The following is a 22,694-nucleotide window of genomic DNA, read 5'->3' on the forward strand; positions in this document are numbered from 1 at the left end:
CAATAAGTGGAGCAGAACTCATTTCTGTATTACATAATGTAATTTACTTTTCTTCAAGTACATTGTGCTTTTGTTGTACAAATTGTTTGACCAGTTGTCCATCAAGCTCAGCTTTCTTAGACCTGTTTATTTTTCTACCTAATCAGAGACCCTATACAGCCTGTTTTTTTCCTCTTATGCGCGTGTCTAAGTTAGTTGGAGGAAGTTTAACAAATAAACTGATTGTTGAAAAAAGTTTTGAATCGATAACATTTTAAGTGGCCATAATTATTCCCTACAGAACAAAGAAGCTGAAGAGTGATTGTGATTAAAGAATGTATTCAATCCTTATTAAATAACATTCCCCATAGATTATAGCTTGTCTTAGTCCCTCCCCTTCTACTAAGGCATCCCTTTTTCACTTGAAAGACATTCTGAAGGGCCGGCATTTGGTGTGCATGTCTGATTGACAGAAAGGGTGATTTAATATACTGGACACCTGTAGGGTAATGTGATGAATGAGGGTGCGTGTCAGCACTCCTGTGGCCTTAAGCCCATCCTGACATACTAATACTATAGAGATAAATGGAATTTGCACCTTTTCATGCTTAGCTGTCTATATTTTTGTGTAATTGTGTTGGTTCTCATACTTGTATTTAATACTTATTATTAGGTATAAGTAATATTTCACCCTCTTGTCAAACCTAATGATTTTATCCCCACTCCCCTCATTTTTTGGTGGACTGTTTAATCACTATGCTTGTTTAATAGTACTGCCAGAAGGCTGTTGTATGCAGTATAATTGAAAACAAAGAAATGTTGCTGTGTTAGTCATATTCAAATGTATGAGTTATAATCTTGTAAATCAGTTAAGGAAGTATACAAAAAGCAATTTGATAAAAACAATAAATAAAATACAGATAGTATAGAAAATACCCTGAAAGATAATGTTTCAATGTATCACTTCCAAATGTAAAGTGCAATACAAATAAAATGTATTATTATTTTATTTATTATTACATGGACATGCCACTTCCTTTCATTGTAGATATGACACATTTCCTCAAGGATGTCAGGGAAAGAACCATAAAATAATTTATGGTTTGACCTCTACAAATATAAGAGAGAGAAGTTAACAAGAAAATAGCAATACAGCCTATCACCAGAATCATGCCATTCTGGCAAACTGAGCACCCAGACAAGGACTTTTTCAGAGAATTGACCAAAGGACCAGCAAAACAATGATATAGTTGCAGAGTTATTTGGCTGATATCAGATAAACTGTCCTCTTGAGATTCAAGCCTAGGAGGAACACTTTTCTGAGTAAGACCAACATTAAATCATGTAAAAGCCATGGGACAAAACCTGATACTTTTTGGTAGTAAATTGTGTGGTCTTGACAAAAATTAAGTTCTTTGGCCTAAAAACAAGGCGCTATGTTTGGCGAAAAATTCAACCCAGTACCAGGTAACACCTAATCTGTCTCTGTGGCAGTGTCATGCCCGTGGGATTTCTTTTCCAGATGGTGGAACTGGAAAGTTTGTTGCCACCAAGGCCAAATGGATTAAGCCAAATGCATGCAAATCCTTGAGAGAACCTGTTTCTGTCAGCCAGAGATTTGACTTTCTCGCATGACAGTTGCATAAACTACTCATCAAAACTATAAAGTTTTGGGTTTGTGGTTAGTATTCTAGACTTGAATCCAATTGAAAATATGTGCTATGATCTGAGCAGTCACTCTCCATCTATTTTGCATTATTTTGCATATAAAACCGATTAAAACGGCCCATACACACTTATGACCATACTTGAGTTGAATTTTATATTAATGTGCCAAGTTTCTGCTTTTCTTGGAAACTGTTTAAAGCCCACAGTCAATTGACTATACTACTTGATGGAAGAATTAGTGAATATTAATAATAAAATGTAATTATCAAATATTCATGTCTCCAACTGAAGGAAAAAAACCTATTACTATTAGTAAAATCACTGTAATGAACAGCCTTGTGGCGTATAGATTTACTTACTATAGAACTCAAATCTAAAATTCCTGCTACAAGACTTTTTGACTGAATAATTGATTTCAATGTGAATGGTTTCTAAAGAAATTCGTATCTTTTATTTTTAAATATAATTGTCTATGTCATTTTTTCTTTTACTGTATTTTAATGACCCTGGGACTTGTTGTGTGTTTGTGTTTCAGTGGTAGAAGGCGTAAGGCGATGCCTAAGCTGTTGTACACTTTGATTAGTGTTCCAAAGCTCAAGAAGATGCTTAAAGAATGCCACCTGTCCACTCAAGGCAGCAGAGATCAGCTTGTGCGACGCCACCAGGAATTCACCCAAATCTATAACGCACAGTGTGATTCTCTCAACCCCAAATCAGGTATAAAGTCAGGGATCAATCACCAAATGAGTGAATGCATGGTGAGACATTCCTTTATAGGCACAGAAAAACATGGGCGGGAATTCCTGTAAATGTGTTTATTAAACATGTATTGCAAGTGAAAGAGAGTTTAGCTGGGTACAGTTTCACTCTGTCCAACGATTGTTTGTGATGGAATGTAATTTATGTGTTGGAGAGTTAGTCAACCTGTGGGGGACCCTGGCAGAAAGATGACAGGGCTGGTGGAAAAATACAGTAGTTTCATCTCTCAAGTTTTCTTTGAGTTACTGCTTCGCTTCTCACTGACCCTTTCAGAGCTAAATGTATCTCTTTTCAGTGAGCTGTCAAAGGTTTCACAGGAAACCTATTTTTCTTTTATTCAGCTTATGTTACCATGGTTTCTGTTTAGAAAGCTTGACTTGTTTGAGTGTGGTTTGTGTTTTTTCCACATTACCTGTTGGGTTCTGATTTGTCATACAATAGCAGATTGAATAGAACAATTACAATACTTAAATTGCCTTGGATGCCACCAGTTTGTATCATGTTATCAAGAATGATTTGTAAATGAGCATCTTCCAGTCTCCTTCCTGAAAATCTAGAAATGCATGCTGTATGTATTGGAGGGTAATTTTTTGTATTGGATAGATTTATAGGTTGGTCATTAAGTCATCAAAAAATGTGGTTTTAGTTTACAATTATGTTCTTTTGTTAACAGCTGAAGAAATTGCCAAAGAAATGGAAAACAACGAGAGGTTAAAGAATCAATTGGACAGTAAACGAAAACCTGTATGTACTACAAAGGATTTTAATTTCTAAAGCATATATACAATATATACATTTGTGTGTGTGTGTTTAAATGCGTTTTTTTTGTTTGTTGGAAAACATAATCGACTGCAGTCAGTCATATTGACACATTTTTTTCTTCTCAAAATGTTTTGTTTGACAGGTAATCGTCACTACGAAGAATCAGACAGCTGAAGAAATTGAGGAGTTACACTCAATGTACCGTAAGTCCTGTCTTTTAAAAACTGCCACTGAATAAAGAATGAGACTGTTGCTCTTGTCAGTTTAGAGGTGTAGAGGATGCGCTGTCCTTGCACTATTGGAAAATGTTGTTTGAGTGATGTCACAACAGGGTCAGACTCTCCTGCTTGTCCTGTGCATTATAAAATAAAAATGTCTGTTTGATAAATGCACCGAATAACATTGACTACTTTCTCATACCTCAAGGTTGACTGAGCATATGGGTTCTGTATTTTTGCAGCTAATTATCAGCTAAGGGTATTTGCAGATGTTTTTTCTGTGGCTGCAGCACACTCTGTTTGAGATGAATCCTTTAACACATTCTTGATATTGCTTAATGTGTAAAATGTAAAGTCTTTGTGATTAGGATGCAGGCTGTCTATGTGCAGTTCAGGTCTGCCATTGTTATTTTTGTAAAAAAAAAAAAAGGCAATTCCTTATTGTTTTACAGGAAAAAAAATAGATAATGCCCAATTGCACATTTGAATCGCTCCTAGCACTTACATCAGCAATGGTTAGATTTTCATTTTTATTCTTTAATTTAACCAGAAAGTCATGACTGAAAAAAAAAATCCCGCTATTTATTTCTAATTGCTTACAAAAGCATTTGCAATGTTAAAATAGTGTTAAATTGGGTTAAAGAAGTGTTAGGACCTATGCTACAGTGAGTTTCTGTGTAGAAAATGTCTGTCAGATTGAAGGCACAGCTATGATCGGAATCATCAAATTCCTTTTCTGATTTGCTGCTTTAATGTAATGCCCATGTTTCATTGGCGTGCTCTGCAAGGGCATTTGCAATTTCCTTTTCCATATATCAGATCTGGTTGTTCAGGTGCAGTTTAGACTCTATGCAGAACTGTGCAGATTTCTAAACGGAAAACAGATTTAGCTATATCTTGAATAAAGCCGCACACTTTTTCGTTTTAAGTTTCTCTCCTGATTATTTCGTATATATGAATAATCTCACTTCAGTTACCCTCAGTAGTTCTCAGCCAAAATATTTTTCAGAAACCTTTGCCTTTTGTGACTCCCAAGTTCACTAAACAGCTGAGTGTGTGTATGAGGGAGTGAGAGAAGGGAAGGGAGAAAGATGCCTTGAGGAGTTTGAGAAGGTGGGAATCAATACAACAATACCAACAGGGTCCCAAGATCAATCTTACCTCATTAAATGTTCCAATCTGCTTTAGTGACCCAGCTCAGAATGCTTAGACCAAAAAAAATCAGGCAATCGGCTCCACGCTTTTAAGATACTGTCCACTGTTTAATTGACTTTTGCTGAGAGGGATTACTTTTATGCTGTCTTAATGGGATCGTTTTGTGAATTAATCATTATTTTAAGTCAGAACTTTTCATTCAATTGGTTGATCTTCTTCTAAAAACTGATCTGAAAGATTAATTCACAATTAGCCTGCCTTAAACCATTTAGCAGTTAACTGCTATAAGTGATGATTATCATTGAATTATATATATATATTTGCTTTTTTGGATTTGAGAATTTCAAGCTTTTTTGAGCTTTTTTGTCTATATGAGGATGACAGTGAAAAGCGACCAGTAAAATAGGTTCCATGGAAGCAAGTTTTATTTTCTATAGGTTCCTTTAATAACTATTCTTTAATTGGTTATGTTTGTTTTTTATCCTCACATATGTCTTCACATATACTAATGTTTTGCCCTCAGTTAACCTCAACTCTAAGGTGTAGTCCCTAGTGCTCAACAAACCATGTTTCTGTTTGACATGCATAGGTTACAGCTGCTAGTCCTAGTGGCGTCTCTGTCTTAATGAAAAGCCACTTACACTAACAACCTTCTCCCAGAGGCCAACATTAGAAACAGAGCCATTTAAGGTGCAATTGGTGTAAGAAAAAAAAAGTGTGAAAACATGGTCCATAATTGTCATGTACAATGACGAAAGCCACTGTGTGATTAGTGAAGCCAGACTGTGATGTCTGAGACACGATGCTGAAATATTGATGCGCAGCACAGAGGGGTTCTATAAATAGAGCCATGGTGAGATAAACTCCTGATTATTAATCATCAAAAGGGCTTGATGATTCACCAGCCTCATGGAGTGTCCTTTTACTGGGGAAATGACACGGGGTGAATAAGACACACACACCTAGAAATCTAGCTTTTCTATACTATAGATTCATCTTATGAGGTTAGTTCACCCAAAAATGAAAATTCTGTCATTAATTACTCACCCTCATGTCATTCAACACCCCTAAGACCTCAAATTCAGGGAACACAAATTAAGATATTTTTGTTGAAATCCGATGGCTTAGAAAGGCCTTCATTGTTTGGATCGGGTGTCAAACTGCTGAAATCATGACTTTGGCGATCCGAATCATGAATCGATACACTGATTCATTATGGTTTGAAGCTTTGTTTTGAAATCGGAACTTTTCTATATACGCAAGTCATTATTTACATTTTTCCCCCCGCACAAAAACTATTTTCGTTGCTTCATAAAATGATTGTAGGACCACTGTAGTGAGATGGGCTTTGTAACGTCATCTTTAGTGCCTTTATGGGTCTTGAGAGGAAATGACGTTGGTGTCAATGAAGGCCTTTCTGAGCCATCGGATTTCAACAAAAATATCTTCATTTGTGTTCTGAAGATGAACGGAGGTATTACGGGGTTCGAACGACATTAGGGTAAGTAATTAATGACAGCATTTTCATTTTTAGGTAAACTAACCCTTTAAATATTGAAACAAAAGTTCGCCTTTAAGCAACAGATCAAATATGTATGAATATTTTATTCAGTGATATATCCATTTATTTATTATTCTTTTATTAATTTGTATTTAGTTTCATGGATGTTTGAATAAATACATTTTATACACATTTTATATTAAACAAAATGTAACCACTAATAAACCATAGCTGCGTCTCATTTGGAAGGCTGCATACGTCATCAAGGATCTTAAGAAAAATAACTGTGATGGTTATTCCTTGCGAGGTGTAAAATTTCGTAAGTTATTTTGCAATCTAAATAAGTTTTCTCAAATGAGACCACCTCGATGACGTATGCAGCCTTCAAATATGACCTTTGGAGGATGCAGCCTTCGAAATGAGACCGCATATGTTTGCCATTCAAACACAGATTGACCATGATGACATTCTTTAAAACTGAATGTGTAAACACCATACGAATAGAGAAACCCAATTAAAATATTTGGGGCAATATTTTAATGTCCTTTCTACTAGAGGCTGTGCATTTACAAGGATGCACATTCTTTTTTTCCTCTCTTGAAAATGCACATACATATTGGATTATAACTTTTATTTACCCATATTCACCCCAACCATCTCCACTCTGTCTGGCAGAAATGAGTAAATGAAAAACAACAGAGCAGTGATCTTTTTTTTTTCTTTTTTTTTGTACATGCGTTTACAATTTTGGCACATATGCATTGCATGGAGAGTTTTATTTTGTTGGATGATTCTGATGCAGAGTCTGTTTAGTTTTTACACCATATCATTGTTTATAGATGATTCTGCTAGTCATTACACTTGTAATCCTTTTTGTTTATGCCTTTGTTATAACATAGATAAACAAAGATACTAAACTCAAGAGCTTGTCGCATGACTGGCCATTATCAGATTTGTTCCTGCTTTTTTCCAGAGTAAATAATTTTAGTTTTCCATGAAGGAGCGAGTTTTCTAAGTGTCCCGAGTATGACACAATGTGTCTTGAGTCTTATAACACAGTAACACTTCACCCACTTCTTAGTATTTGTTTCAGGATGTTAATGTTGACCAAATAAGAACTTAAATTCAAGATCTGCTGTGAAGGTTTTTTTCTTTCTCTGAAATGGGTCTGAATAGGTCTGGAGGTCTGAAATAGCAGGAGAAAGCTATCCATTAGCTTTCTATAATGCTTCAATGCTTTCAGGTTAAAAGGGCTGTAGCATTATAAAGTAGGCTGTGGTAGCTATCCATAGATCACTGCTTCTTTTAGTTGTAGTTCTCCAACCTCAAATCCAGAAAAAATGGGACATCTTGTGAAATGCAATAAAATCAAGTATCTGTGATTTGTGTTAATTCTCTTTAGCATTTATGAAACTGACAAAAGTACAAAAAAAGGATTTTCAAAGTTTTCACTGACCAACGTGTATTTTGTAAATATAAACCAATTTTGGTTTTAATGGCTGCAACACACTCCAAAAAAGTTGTGACAGAGGCATGTTTACAGCTGTCACATCAACTTTTTTTTAATTACAATTATTCAATGTTTGGGATTTGAGGATACTATTTGTAGGTGGAATTTTTACCCAATTTTGCCTGATGCAAGACAGCTGCTCAACAGTCTGTGGTCATCGTTGTCTGATTCTCCTTTTCATGATGGGCCATCCATTTTCAATATAGGACAGATCTGAACTGCAGGCAGTCGAGCACAACCCTTCTACGGTGTAGTGTCTAGAAACATCTCTGATGTAGCACATGCTGAATAAGGCCTGGCATCATCTTGCCTCCCAGGAAAGATGTCATCTTGATGCCATTAAATCCTAATATATGCAAGTCACCCTTGCCATTTGCATTGATGCACCCCCATACCATGGCAGATGTTTGCTTTTGTACCTGTTGCTGATGAAAGTCTGGATGGTCCTTTTTATCTTTGAGACTGAGGACTCAATGTCTGTTTTTCCTAGAAAACATCTGAAAAGTTGACTGAGGGCTCAAATGTCATGCACATTCAATTGTGAATCCTTTCCTTACTTGCCCTACACGGATGGAGATTTCTCTGGATTCCCTGAATCTTTTCACAATATTATGTGTGCTAGGTGATGAAAGACCTAAATTCTTTTCAATCTTGAATTTACAAATGTGATTTATTTTATTTTATTGTTTTTAATTGTTTGACAATTCTCATGATATTTGATTCAAAAGTGATGAGCCATGACCCATCTTCCCTCGCAAAAACTGAGGTGTTCATTTACACTCAATCACAATACTCACCTGGCTATTACCAATTCATAATAATAAATAAATATAATAGTTACATTTATATAGCGCTGTTCTAGGCACTCAAAGCGCTTTACATATTGAAGCGGGGAATCTCCTCAACCACCACCAAAGTGCAGCATCCACCTGGATGATGTGACGGCAGCCATATTGCGCCAGAACGCTCAACACACACCAGCTTAAAGGTTTAGTTCAGTCAAAAATGAAAATGCTGTCATTAATTACTTACCCTAATGTCGTTCAACACCCGTAAGACCTCTGTTCATCTTCAGAACACAAATGAAGATATTTTTGTTGAAATCTGATGGCTCAGAAAGGCCTTCATTGACACCAATATCATTTCCTCTCTCAAGACCCATAAAGGCACTTAAGACATCGTTACAAAGCCCATCTCACTACAGTGGCTCTACAATCATTTTATGAAGCGACGAGAATAGTTTTTGTGCTTAAAATTTTGCGCCGAAATAACGACTTGTATAGTGATGGGCCGATTTCAAAACGAAGACTCAGACGGTTATTAATCAGAGTGTTGATTCAGATCGCGGGTCAAACTGAAATCACGTGACATTGGACATCTGAATCATGAATCGATACTCTGATTCATAACCGTTCGAATCTTTGTTTTGAAATCGGCCCATCACTATGTCGTGCGCACAAAAACTATTCTCGTCGATTCATAAACTGATCTTAGAGCCACTGCAGTGAGATGGGCTTTGTAACGACGTCTTTAGTGCCTTTATGGGTCTTGAGAGAGGAAATGACATTGGTGTCAATGAAGGCTTTTCTGAGCCATCGAAAAATATCTTTGTGTTCCGAAGATGAACGTCTGGATGAAGATGAAAGTCTTACGGTGTCGAATGACATTAGGGTAAGTAATTATTGACAGAATTTTCATTTTTGAGTGAACTAAAGTGATGAAGCCACTCTTATGGGGATGATTAGGAGGCCATGATGGACAGAGGCCAATGGGCAAATTTGGCCAGGATGCTGAGGTTACACCCCTACTCTTTTATCAAAGGACATCCTGGTATTTTTAATGTCCACAGAGAGTTAGAACCTCGTTTTAATGTCCCACCCGAAGCATGGTGCTCTTTGACACTACAGTGTCCCCATCACTATACAGGGGCGTTAGGAACCACACAGACCACAGGGTGAGCGCCCCCTGCTGGCCTCACTAACACCTCTACCAGCAGCCTAGTTTTCCCAGGAGGTCTCCCGTCCAGGTACTGACCAGGCTCAGCCCTGCTTAGCTTCAGTGGGAAACCAGTCTTGGGTTACAGGGTGATATGGCTGCTGACAAATAGCCATTCATCTGCTTCTTGAGGTTAACCTGGATATTCTACAAGCTTTTCACTTTATTTTGCCTCTGTTCCAACTTTTTGGAGTGTGTAGCAGACTTTTCTTACTATATCAAAAAAAAATCCATTTAATAACTGGCTGTTTGATATGATGGCGTTTTTTCACAATATAAAATGGTGTTTGCTCTGGAAAAAGAGTAGTGTCATTTGTTTACCGAGTGTCTTCAGCCTAAGAGTAACTTATGCAAGAGGAGACAGAGATCAAATACAGCTGGTTGGTGACATGGCTTGGGTTAACTTTTATTAAGCTCTACATCATGCACAGCGTGTTAAAACATTGCGGTGCATCAGTTAATCAACAGCAGATAATCAACTCAGCATGGTACAGCATGCTACATAATTGTGCATTTTCATATATTCAAAATACAGGATGTACAAATGCTCAAAACAGTGTCAAACAAGTTAAAAATGAAAAATTACAAGATGACGAAATTGGAGATGGCAATTTTAATCATTCGAATCAACTTAATTATCTGAAATGTATTTATTATTTATTTATTTTTTTACTAATTTTGACGAATGAATAAATAGAGCTGATTAGGCATGGTGTCAATTTGTAGGTTTATCCTAAAGTGTATCACCATAGGTTCTCTGGGGAACTTGTTTTTGTGGGGAACTTGTTTTTTTTTCTGTAATGGTTTTTGGTTTGGGAAATTATTTCTTCTTGGATTCCTCACTTTAAGGTTTTGTTTCTGAAGCTTTGCCCACATAAAAAGGCAGTAATTGCTCCAACAGTTGACTACAGTCAACAAGTCATTATTCATGTGATAAAGTTCCCTATTTAGTAATTGTTTTGTGAAAAATGGCACTAAATAGGGTTTCTAAATGAATTGCCAAAATGGACTTTGAGCAGTTAGAACAAATATCCAGCTACCTTGCCACAAAGCCTATGACTAATACATGTATAATTAAGATTGTGGCCACGTTTTCAGTGAGTAACAACAGTGTTGTTGAGTTAAAATAACATTTATATGAGTAATGTTGCAAGTTTTTTTCAGTTTTAATGTCTAAATCTATTGCAGTCTAACAGGACAAAATTTTGCCCTGCTGGACAAAATTGTTGTATGTGAAAATACATATCTCCCCTTGAATTCACAAATGGCAACCTTATTACATGTGTTTGTGCTGAGGATAGAATGTAAATCTGATCAATTTAGCCCTTAGGCCTATTCACTTATATCAAATAGTGTAGGAATAGAAACAGGATTCATATGCAGTTATAAAATCAGACACAGATGCATGTCAGGGTGTGCTGTTGTTTAAAATCAACGTGCTTATGTGAATGTGAGCTGTGCTGGATATCTTTGGATCTTTTCTCCTGCAGTTCTTCAGTCGTCATTATTTCAGCTGATCTCTTCTTGGGTCTTTTGGCTGACGTGATTTTAAAACCAGGCCACATGACCTTTCATCTGCTTCTGTTGGTTTTCGCCACTACATTGATTGTGCAGCTGCCTTGTTGTGCCAGCGCTTTCAGAGTTACTGTTATTTTCCATGGCAGGATTCATTCTCTGTTAGAAGAGAAAGCTAAGATTGAAGTATAATCCACTATCATTTTTCAGTACGAGTTGCATTCAGATTTTCTTTTTATGTCTATTAGTCAATTTTGACATTTATGTAGTTTGTACATACAAAAATGAAGGAATATTCCAGGATTAATAGGTTAAATTATAAAGTCAGCATAAAATATTCACCTAATTTCATTCTATACATGTTCCTGATCTTATTCATCAGATTGTATTTTGCTATTGCAAAACGTATTGTAAAAAATGTCTTAATTAATCTTTTATTAAAGCTAATAATGATTTGCCTCCTGAAATATTCTTTGGCATATAGAATGCTTATTTTTCACGATTCAGAAATTGTTTAAAAATAACCGTATCTCTTATACTTTTATACTTATTTATAAAATACAGCTGAAGTTAGTACTAAACGCTGCTTCTCTGCCTTTTAATTCTTTTTCTTAGGGAAGCAGCACAGTAGCGAATTTTCCCGATTGGTTGCCCAGGTCAGAGGTCGTCTGGAGACGTCCAAGAGAGCACAGACCAAACAAGAAGAGGGCATGTCAACAGAAGAGACAGACTCCAAAGGTCCCATTGTACTCAGTCTCTTTTCAGATTGTGCTTAAGTATGTTACTTTAAGGGGGGACCTATTTTGTCCATTTTTACAAGATGTAATTTAAGTCTCAGGTGTCCCCAGAATGTGTCTCTGAAGTTTCCGCTTAGCTAGTTTTTGTAAGTTATGTAAGAACCATATGTAAATAATATAATGATATACTGGCATTCACGTGGCATTTTTCACTCGTACCTTCATGAAACACTAAAAAAATGGCACATTGTTACTTACAGCAGATACTCACGATTAAAAAGAACCCAAAGTCACCATAATACCTAACAGACGCACATGAACTAAGTAAACAGATATAGCCTTAAAGTCGCGTTTAGGCTTGTAACTTTATGAAACATGGTCAAATCTTTGAAAATGGCTCTCACGATTAAAAAGAGACCAAAGTCACCATAATCTGATTTCCCCCATTAAGGTATAACGCAGGAAAAGCAGCACAGCACATTTTTTTCGCAACTAGGTGGCGGCTGTCGGCGGTACACTCCGTTTTAGAGGAATAATTCAGCACTCGTTAAGAGTTCATCAAAATGCAAGATACATTGAAAAGCTAAGCTTCTGAGCTTTAAAATAATATTTTGAGACATTTTGACTCTCCTTGCTATAGTTTTGGAGTTTTTAAATTCTTTAAATTTGTGTGTCAAATTGTGTGTTTGAGTTTTAAATATCTTTGTTCAAAATGCTGTCACTTTTGATTACCTTATACTATCACCCCACAATTCATCCAGATGCAGACCACATATAAAGACATTTCCAAAAAATCACCAAAAAAGATTTCATGCCAAATAAGAAATTTGTTAAAAATAAAATTAAAAAAACTATCAGCTGTCTTTTATCAGCAGTTTCTCATCCTTAGAATGTCAAAAATGTAATACAATTTATTTTTTCTAAAAATATAAATAAAGTGTTCTAACAAATGATCCCTACATTTGGACTATTTTTGCTATAGTTTGAGTTATGAGTCTTTACATTTGTGTATGTCATTTAGACAAAACAACTCTAAAAATACCTTCAGGGCTTAAGGTGTTAAAATACCTCACATTTATAAATAAATCCATGTTGTAAATGCCCATTTCTGACTACAGTCAAGAACAGGCTGTTTTTGCATGTGAGCAAATGAGCTGCTGCGTCAGAAGGGGAGAGAAATCTGAGCAGCTCGTTTTTTCACATGCTTGCAGAAAAAGGCTTACCAACAAAGTTGCTGGTTTATCCTTTTTCACGTTTTTTGGGTTGATAGATGCACCGGGGACCCAATTATAGCAAAACAAACTTGCATTATATATAATTTTATAACAAGTGAAACAAGGTGGTGACGGTTTAATTAGGGGCTGCTTTGCAGTTTCTGAATCACAATGACTTGCCATTATTGCTGGAAATATAAATTCTGCATTGTACCAATTTTTTAGAGGGGGTTGCTAAGGTGTCACTTCTGTGAGCTGACACAGGAAGCCCAACATCACTGAGAAAAAGCAGTGTTGTATTGAGGAATGGAAAAAAAGAAATTGCTCCAATCTTATGTGCTGGACCTTTCCAAAGTTTATTGAAGCACTTGGTTTCATTATTCCTGCTCCCAAAGAAAAGGGTCACATACTTTTTCCAGCAAAGACATTGAATCTTGGACCATATTACTCGATAAATGAGTGAAAGTATGATACGACACTATATGATCAATATGACAGTCAATATGACACAACGTTTTGTACATTTGATGTATGCAGAAAAAAAGACACTGACAGTGTTATTATGTACAGCCCATTTCCTTAACGCACACATAAGCACTGTTTGAAACACAAGTTCTTTTGTGCATTTCCAGTAAACACGAGCCTGTAGACCCATCGCCTACTCTGATGATAAGATGCCAGCCTCGTGCTGTTATCACCAAGGCATTAATGGCTTTATAGATGGGCTTCAGAGTCAATAAGCAGTTAAAAGTTTAGAATTATACGACTTGGCAGTCTGGGTTAGTTATCTCTTTATCAGTCAGTTACAGCAAAATCGGGATTTGTTGCAATGGATTTTGGAATTGTCAGTTCTCTAGTAAAGATTATGTCCAAAAATTGATTTCTGAGGTGTTGATTTATTACAACAATATCTTTTTCAGAATTTTCCAAAAACGTATTTACCAAAAAATACATTACATAGGGTGTGTATCGATAATATGTATCATGTGAAGCACAGACCTTTGTTAGAGTGGCTTTTCTTTTACTCACAATTGTCCCTCGTTGAGGAATTCTGAACCCTGACTACATCTACTTGACTTTTTTTTTTTTTTTTTTTTTTTTTTAAGGGGCTTATTTCATAAAACTTTTACACATTATTGTATTCTTTTGGTGTGTACATAACTGACATGCATTTTTTCTTCTTCCATGTCTTTGCAACAGGTGCAAACGGCAGAATTCAGAACACTCCTCAGCCTCTTGTTTCTACACTGCTGAAGGTAAAGAGTGAACCGATGGATGGGGTAATTGAGCCTCCATCAAGATCACCAAGCCCTACAATCAGCGAAGTGTCAGTCAGCAGGTACTTCTGTTTGAAAGCAAACCATTTCCACCCTTGTATTTGGACTAATTATAGGTGGTCAATAAGGGGATAGTTCACCAAAAAAGTGAAATTCTGTCTTTTATTCTGTCTTTTTGTTTCAAACCTGTATGACTTTCTCCTGCTTAACACAAATGATGATGTTCTGTGGAACAATTTTAGTCACATTGTCTTCAGCAAAAAAATAACTCAATATATTGAAATATAACAAATATAAAAAAAAGTTCTTCATATGTTTTTTGTTTTGAATAACATGAGGGTTAGTAAAGCATGAGAATTTTCATTTTGGGTGACCTATCCCTTTAAACAAGAAGCATGAAAACTCGTACTAAATTTCTAAGCTTTTTGTCTTCCAATGTGTTTTAGCCATTAATGTATTAATGTATGTATGTGTATGTATAGATATAAAATTATATATATATATATATATATATATATATATATATATATATATATTATTAGCACATTTAGCAAATGTATTTAATGTAATCTAGTCCCTGATCTAGATCAGCATGCAGAACCAGCTGTTTTGTTAAAAAAATTATATATAAATTTAAATACAATTAAAGTTCATCTTCACACTCTTAACTTTAAAGTGTCTATTCCCTTTTGCTGCACTCGATTGTCACGTGATGGGAACTAACTAACGTGCAAAATGTAAAGAGCTAAAGAGAGAAAGATTTGTTCTAAAATAATTTTACTTGCCAGACCGGACAAGTAGCCTGATTAAAACGTCAATAACAAAAATAACTAAGGAATCACCAATATGCGGGTGATTATGTATGTACTATAATGCAACTTGCAAAATAGATGCACGCACGCACACATTTGTTTTTTGAAATGTGGGGACATTCCATAGGCGTAATGGTTTTTATACAGTACAAACCGTATTTTCTATCCCCTTACACTGCCCCTACCCCTAAACCTACCCATCACAGGAAACATTCTGCATTTTTACTTTCTGAAAAAAACTCATCCTGTATGATTTATAAGCCTTTTGAAAAGTGGGGACATGGGTAATGTCCTCATATTTCACCCTCTCCTTGTAATACCTATGTCATAGCTATGCCATTATACACATTTGTGTTCCAACATTCCCACAGAGAGAGAGAGAGAGAGAGAGACACACACACACACACACACACACACACGTATGCATGTAGGTATACACACACACACACACACACACTCACACACACGTGTGTATGCATGTATGTATAAATGCATACTGTTTGCAAGGAAAGTATTGTGTAAATACATGCACTTTTAAATCATGCATTTGATCATTTATTTTCATGTGGAGAGATTTTGTGGGGAAGATCTGTCTTTATACAGTCATTCATCATAACTTATTACAACATTACTAATTATTCAGTTTAAATTCAGTCAGAGGAGCTTAATTATTATGATTTTTTTCCTTTGTTTTTTAGTCAAGGTCCTGTCTTTTCATTTTTATTTTTGTTATTCTTACTCTGTTAGTTATACACCTAAATGTGGTCTTGATAACAAGTATGCATTTCATTTAGCCATTTCAATAGATCTTTGGGCTTTGATTTGTCTTGGATTGTGCGATGAAATTAATACCATTCGACAACAATCTGAGGGCAGTTCCTCCCTCCCTACCTTTCTTTATCTAGTCCACTTCAAAATCGACATACATCCACATCTCTAGTATTAAATATCACTGTTATTGGAATCCTGCGATTGAGGATACGTTCAGGTGTGGAAACATTCTAAATTATTTCCAGTGCCCTTTCTATGCTCTGTTCCTGAGTTGCTTGCACGATTTTTCATTGGCTCACTTCCTCTCTCCGAGCAAATTAGCCAATTTCCTGCTGTTTTTAAAGCAATATTGACAGGTCTTTTGCTCTGTAATCATCCTGTGAGCTGTTTAGGTCAAGGTGTGGGATGTTAACTTTGGCAGAAAAGAACCTGTCAGTCACTGAGGAAATGGATTCTGAGAATTGTTTGAATCTCACAGGCTTTCACATACTTTTATGTTTAGGTGATTGAGAGCTTCTTGTTGCTTTTCTCATTAGGATCTATTCAGAGTAATTTTGTTCTGATGTTGAAAATTATTGCATTAACTTTGCTTTTTGAAAATAGTTTGAAAATATATATATTTTTTTTACAACAAAAACAGAAACAAGAATATTTGAACTCAGAAAGAAATATAGCAGCGTAATGGTACTGCCATCAATTACAAATAAAATAGTATACATTTTTTTCTAAAGTATCAAATGCTTAAATGCATTGAGTGGAGGAAATAATAAAGTGTTAAATATAAGTATTTTTCCTATGAGAGCTTCAGTGGCTGTTGTCCAGTTATAAATTGGTCACGGTGATGCATTTTGGATTCAAGCTGTGCCACATTACAGATTTTACAAAAACAAGCTTTTTAGGGCACATCAGCCTGGCATTAATTTAAAAAATGGGGTTTTAGATACTGTTAAGGCATCCTTTTCCCTGAATCTACTGATAAAAATTCATACTTATAAAAAGTAAACTAGGATGTTAAGGAATTTCAGGCATTAAAGACAACTTTCCATTTACATAGCTTCAAATATCCTTGATGATGTGATCAATGGCATCAACATTGTTTTAGATGTTTTGGCACTTCCAATTTCTGCTCCAAACTAGGGTTACAATCACATTTTCAGTTGCTGATACAAGTAGCAGTCAAAATTCATTTTTTCATTTATTCTTGTCAATACTGGTAACTTTTTTTTTTTTTTTTTTACTGAAATGATTTGACATTTTATTAATGGCCTGTATAATGAATACATAACAATGGCAACTCCGTTCGGCTGCATTAGTTACATTAGGCTACAGATGTAATAATGAAAAGTTGTTTTCCACTTTTTTACCTTAACTGAAAAACTGACTGTTTACACTTGAATAACGCACTTCTGTCCTTCTGTGTTTTTAGTGTGCATTAAAAGATGCATTTTTGACTACGCTGTTCTTTGTGACACTCAAAATGCTCTTTACACTTTCAAAGTGAGCAGCTGCTGCACATTGCTAAACAATGCCCTGGCCATAAGTCATTTACACATCCATTTTTAATGGTGTTATATTTTGGTGCAGTGCTGTAATTTGTTGTGGTTCCAATGTTAAAGTTAAATGGTTTAGAATGTGTGATGAAGTTCATTAGATGGGGTTGTTTCATTATGTGTTTGTTTGACTGAAAATGTAGTCGGTGTGCTAATAACTTTTAACCAGATTTCTTAAGAACATTAATGCCAGGTCATACTCGTCTTAAGAATTAAGTTGGTCATGGAGGGAATTAGAAGAATGTAACCTTTGTAAAGAGTTTACAACTGAGGTTGAATAATCTTTGACATTTAAACTGAAAAAAATGAATACTCACTTGTTTACTCTGTTAAGTGTCCCTCATTGCTTGACTGTGCATGTTGCCTTTGGTAGGGGACACAGCATTCATTAAACTCGCACATGGAGATTAATGTAATTGTAATGTTGTTGCACGTGTTATGTGCTCAAGGGTGCTATAATTTGATGTATTTGTTTTATTCATTTTTAAAAGGCCTCCAGTAACAGATGTGCATCATTGTGTTTTTAGGAAGTGAGTTGATTGTTTCACCGAAATTGCTGTTTTTAGTTAGCTCACCAACTGAATCTATATGTTATGGATATATAATGTAATGTGTGATCTTACACATTTAGCTGTTTTTCACATCAGCTAGTGTCTGATAGTTAGGCTGATAGCGATCCATCAATTCATCAACATTGGCAGCTCCACTAGTGTAAGGATACAAATCAGAGATGATGAGATCAGATCTATTACAGGGTCACAGCTGCAGCTCCTACTGAAGTCTTGGGATGGATGGTGTTCTGCTTTTGCCCTCTGGGTAATTAACTGATACTAGGAGCTTATTCGCATGGATGGTTCTTGTATTCTAGGGATTAGTTTGTATATGCTTGTTAAAATATTGCAGACCACGAACAGCATATTTTTTTTCTAGATACTGTCCTTTTCATTAGTACTCTGCGTCCTGACATTTTGAGCAAATGCTGTAAAAATACTTAAAGGAACACACTGACGTTTTGGGATTTTAGCTTATTCCCCCAGAGTTAAGTCCATACATACATTTTCATCTCTATGCGTGCCATAACTCTGACTTACGCTCCCACCGCTAGCTTAGCACAGAGACTGGAGGTAAACGACTCCACCTAGCCTACTGCTCAACAAGTGGCAAAATAATGCCAACATTTTCCTATTTACATGTTGTGATGTTTATAGTTACATTGTGTACTAAGGCCGACAGAAAATGAGAAGTTGCGATTTTCTAGACCGATATAGCTAAGAACTATTCTCTCATTCCTGTATAATCCATGAACTTTGCTGCCATACCATGAGTGCAGTGGCACGATGGTTTTTACCTCCAGTCTCTGTGCTAGGCTAGCAGTGGGTGCGTCAGTCAGTTATGGCACGCACGGAGATGAGAAGGGTATGTATGGGTTTATCTAACTCTGGGGGATCCCAAAAAGTCAGCGTTAAAGCTCTATTCTAATGGGGCAAGTCCTATGTTTTGTTTTACATTTCAACTTTTCTCTCTTTGTAAAAGCTCTGTTCTTACAATTGAAGTCTTTTTCAGAAAAAGTTTAATCAAATGATACATTTTTTTTCTCCCTTTAAAAAGGTTTTGATTGTTTTGTATCTGATTGTTGTAAGAGTCTGAAATCCCAGCTTCATAGGATGAGTTGATCTGCTTTGTGACATTTATTCACCCTGAAGTTATGTATTTGAGTGCTTTTGTTGAACTGTGACATTGAGATGATTCATAGGTGTAGAACCAATCAAAATTCTGCAGGTAGAAAGAGGTTTTGAAGTCTTTCTCCTTTGAAGTTTCAGTGGTGCTGTGACCTCTGTGTGTCCTGTGGTTCAGCAGGAAAATGACACCTTAACATTTTTTTGTGGTCTTTGGGTAATATAATTATTCTGTTATTAGCATATCAATTTGAGTGAAAGGCAAACAATCAATTTCTGAGTTAATTATTTTTATCTGGCCCCGTTTTTGCTTTAATAACTTAAACGTTTTGTATTTGATCAGTAGAAATATAGAAAGTAATTATCCTGTATAGAAAATGGCTGTCGTGTAGACCTTTAGTAAATTGTACATTTGGTGAACATTATTCTTAGCTCTTCTGGGTCTACTTGATCCCTGAATCTAAAATAAACTTTGGTTTAAATTGTGACAGAATGTATTACATCCCGTTCTTCTTATTCAGGGCAGAAACAGATGTGTGTGGTGGCCTTGTTGTGGTTTTGTAAATCCCTTTGATACATGTGGCTCCCTCTCTTTTTTTTGGTTCCCTCTTCCACTAAATCATCTTGATAAATTCTGTGTAACTAATTTCCTTGATCTTGAATGTTTAAAGATGTGTTAGCCTGCAGTTAAACCAATGATTTCAATTAATAACCATTATGTATAATGATGGTAAATAACAAACAGCTTATGTTTCTAAAAGCTGTTACCATTTTTTTTTAATGCAGTTGTTCAGAATTAATGCTTTTAATCTCTGTTTAGATGGTTTTTACAGTGAATAAAGTTAAACGGTAGCGCATTGGCTCAAACGTCATTGACATTAGTTATTGATATCATTATTACCTCTGTCAGATTTTTGTTGGATATTTGGCTATTTTTAAGTATCTGTCTGGTGAAAAAGCGGTTAAACGAGGATAAATCATTTTAATTTAATTAAAACACACCTACTCGTCCTTTAGTATTATTATTGTGTTTTAATTACTGCTGTCAATCGATTATAAAGAAAATGTTTCTGTACATCTGTTTTCAATATTTTTTTATTGTCATTTCATGGTTACAATCCAAATTAATTTAGATACTTAATAACTTAATGATAACTTAAAGACAGTACATTTAAAATATTTTTTGGCATCTTTTTATGAAGGCTAGTATCACGGATATTAAAACTGTTACTTATCTGGTCTCTGAAAATTTTTTTTTTTTAAACATTAATGATAGACATTGAACATAATGGTATAATTGAAATCTATATCAATTTCAAATAAACTTAAAACAACCTTCACATAAACCCATATAAATAAATGTAAAGTTTACTTGTGCCCTTTCTTCTTGTCTAACAGGTTGGAAATATTCAGAAATTGAATAGTTATTCAGTTGTCTGCACTGCATAAATAAAGTAAATATAGAATAACAAGGTACAATTTTCTGTTACCTTTATTATGTTAATAACATAAATGACAGACAACCTTAGTGGCTGCTGTTCCTTTAGGATCTGCTGCTGCCGAACATTACGCAGATCTGATGTAGCCTGAGGTGGTCATACTCAATTCTAGTCTGAATATGAGTCTGAAACTGCTCCATTGGGCTGTTATTATGAGGCGGGTTTCAACCGAACCAGGAAAGACCTCAATTGGACAGATCTACAACCAATCAGAGCAACGAAGCAACGCATTGTCAAATGTCAACAGAGTTCAAATGCACTGTGTTGCCAAGTCCAAGTTTTTTTTTGCGGTTGTTTTCTATGTCCAAGGGTTGAAGGAAGCGACTATTATGTGATATATAGACCCATGGGTGTGAATTTTAGCAGGCAATCTCACCAAAATCACACACATTTTACCCCCCAAACACCATTTTTCCCCCGGAGAACCCCCCGAGAAGCTATTGTTTAGGACTAGTAGTTGGCGGATTTTGTTGTAAAAACAAACAACCCTGTCTGCACACGCGCTGGAATAAACGATCTTAGCCGGTGTTGTAAAAAAATAAAAGAATTTAATGATACACAGAGTACTTACCCAGCATGATCATCATCTTTGAGAGAAATTATGAAGGTGAATGCATATACAAACAAGCTCTCCGTTTAGGATTCGAACAAATATAATCCAAGCCCCTTTGATGACGTGCATGATTACGTTACTGTTGATTATCTGTCCGTCATCGTCTAAAGCCCGCCCTGATGATTTCATTGGTCCGAACAGTTTCTGTTCGGAGATCATTACTCCTCTATGGAGCAATGCCAGACCGAACTGCCCGACCTAAAAAAAATTGTGGGCGGGGCTAGGTTCGGCTGGCATCCAGGCTAGATCTGATGCGCTGCATCTCATTTTCTCTAAACTCTTGGTTCAAGTTCAAGTCGTTATTTAACTCATTTAAGACTGCTCTTATGAAAATACTCAACAAAATGAAAAAAAAAACAAAAAAAACAGATGCTGCTTTAATTGAATTAAATATTTGTACAAATTAATCATGGGTGCTAATGCACTAATTTTGACTGCAATATATTTGTTTTCGTTTTTTTTTTTTTTTAAGATATTTGAGGTCAAAGTTCTATTTTATTCCTTCTCTCATACTTGTGTAAGAATAAAAGTAAATGGAGCACAAAATGTATTGTGACCACTGGTTGGCTTATTCAGCAATATGTTGCATTTAGCAATTGCTTACTAGTTTTTGTTATCACAGTTTTTGTGTATATATATAAAAAAATCATAATTAAAGTCAGGGATGACAGGAGGCTCGATTGCTGTTTTTATAATAATGCCCTCCGCCCCCCCTTATTTCCTACTTCCTCCTTTGCAACCAATTCCCCCCGTGTCAGTGCTCCCCCCTTTCCATCACTGCCTCCAGCTTCACAATTTCCGCACTTCCTATATGACAGATGGCTGGTTTGTTGTCACCCCCATGCTTTTCATCAGCAGAGAACATTCCTGTAATCATTTCTCAAGCAGAGTTGGGACCAAAGCACAGCAGTGACAGGGCCTTGTGACTCGACTTAAATTATCGTCACTTCTAGTGTCTCACAATTATGCTCATGCCTGCAGAATCACAATATTTCTAAATGTGGAGCACATGCGTTCAGAAGACACCTCATTGTCAACTGTGTCTATACCTCTTCAAAATGATTTTGACGGCATCCTCAATCTTAAAAATATCATGTAACATCATGCTTGTCTAGGATAATTTTTCCAGCTTTTTTATGCAAGTGGGGCTATGTAGAATAATAAAATATGGCCATTTTCCAGTCTAAGTCAAAATGCAAATAATTCTGGCATATTATGAATGAATCTGAATGTAGATATCTCCTTGTTGAGAGTGAACCATAGATTGTATCGCTTTATTCCTAATTGGATTCTTCGATTTCCTACAACATCTAAAATACAATTAAACCTCTGAGGCTTTAGAGCAGAATATCATTAAAACAAACACATAATCACATTATGCCTTGGAAAGCTTTTTAACATAAACACAAAAATATGTTCCACACCAAGCAGGCGAGTTTATATGAATGTATTTGACAGTGGAAGTCATCTATTATATTGTTTG

The 22,694-nt window shown here is 35.7% G+C and overlaps 1 protein-coding gene across 1 annotated transcript in view; it reads left to right on the plus strand.

Annotated features, from left to right (window-relative positions):
• The window catches only part of rad18 (RAD18 E3 ubiquitin protein ligase), a 42,401-nt gene that overhangs the window by 11,846 nt on the left and 7,861 nt on the right, over positions 1-22,694 (plus strand). The window contains exons 7-11 of the mRNA XM_067458496.1: positions 2,183-2,364; positions 3,080-3,150; positions 3,311-3,371; positions 11,678-11,800; positions 14,214-14,352. Of these exons, the coding sequence (XP_067314597.1) occupies positions 2,183-2,364; positions 3,080-3,150; positions 3,311-3,371; positions 11,678-11,800; positions 14,214-14,352 (576 nt within the window). The remainder of the gene's footprint in view (positions 1-2,182; positions 2,365-3,079; positions 3,151-3,310; positions 3,372-11,677; positions 11,801-14,213; positions 14,353-22,694) is intronic.

This window comes from Pseudorasbora parva, chromosome 12 (assembly GCF_024679245.1).
Source record: "Pseudorasbora parva isolate DD20220531a chromosome 12, ASM2467924v1, whole genome shotgun sequence".
In the NCBI taxonomy this organism is placed as follows: domain Eukaryota; kingdom Metazoa; phylum Chordata; class Actinopteri; order Cypriniformes; family Gobionidae; genus Pseudorasbora; species Pseudorasbora parva.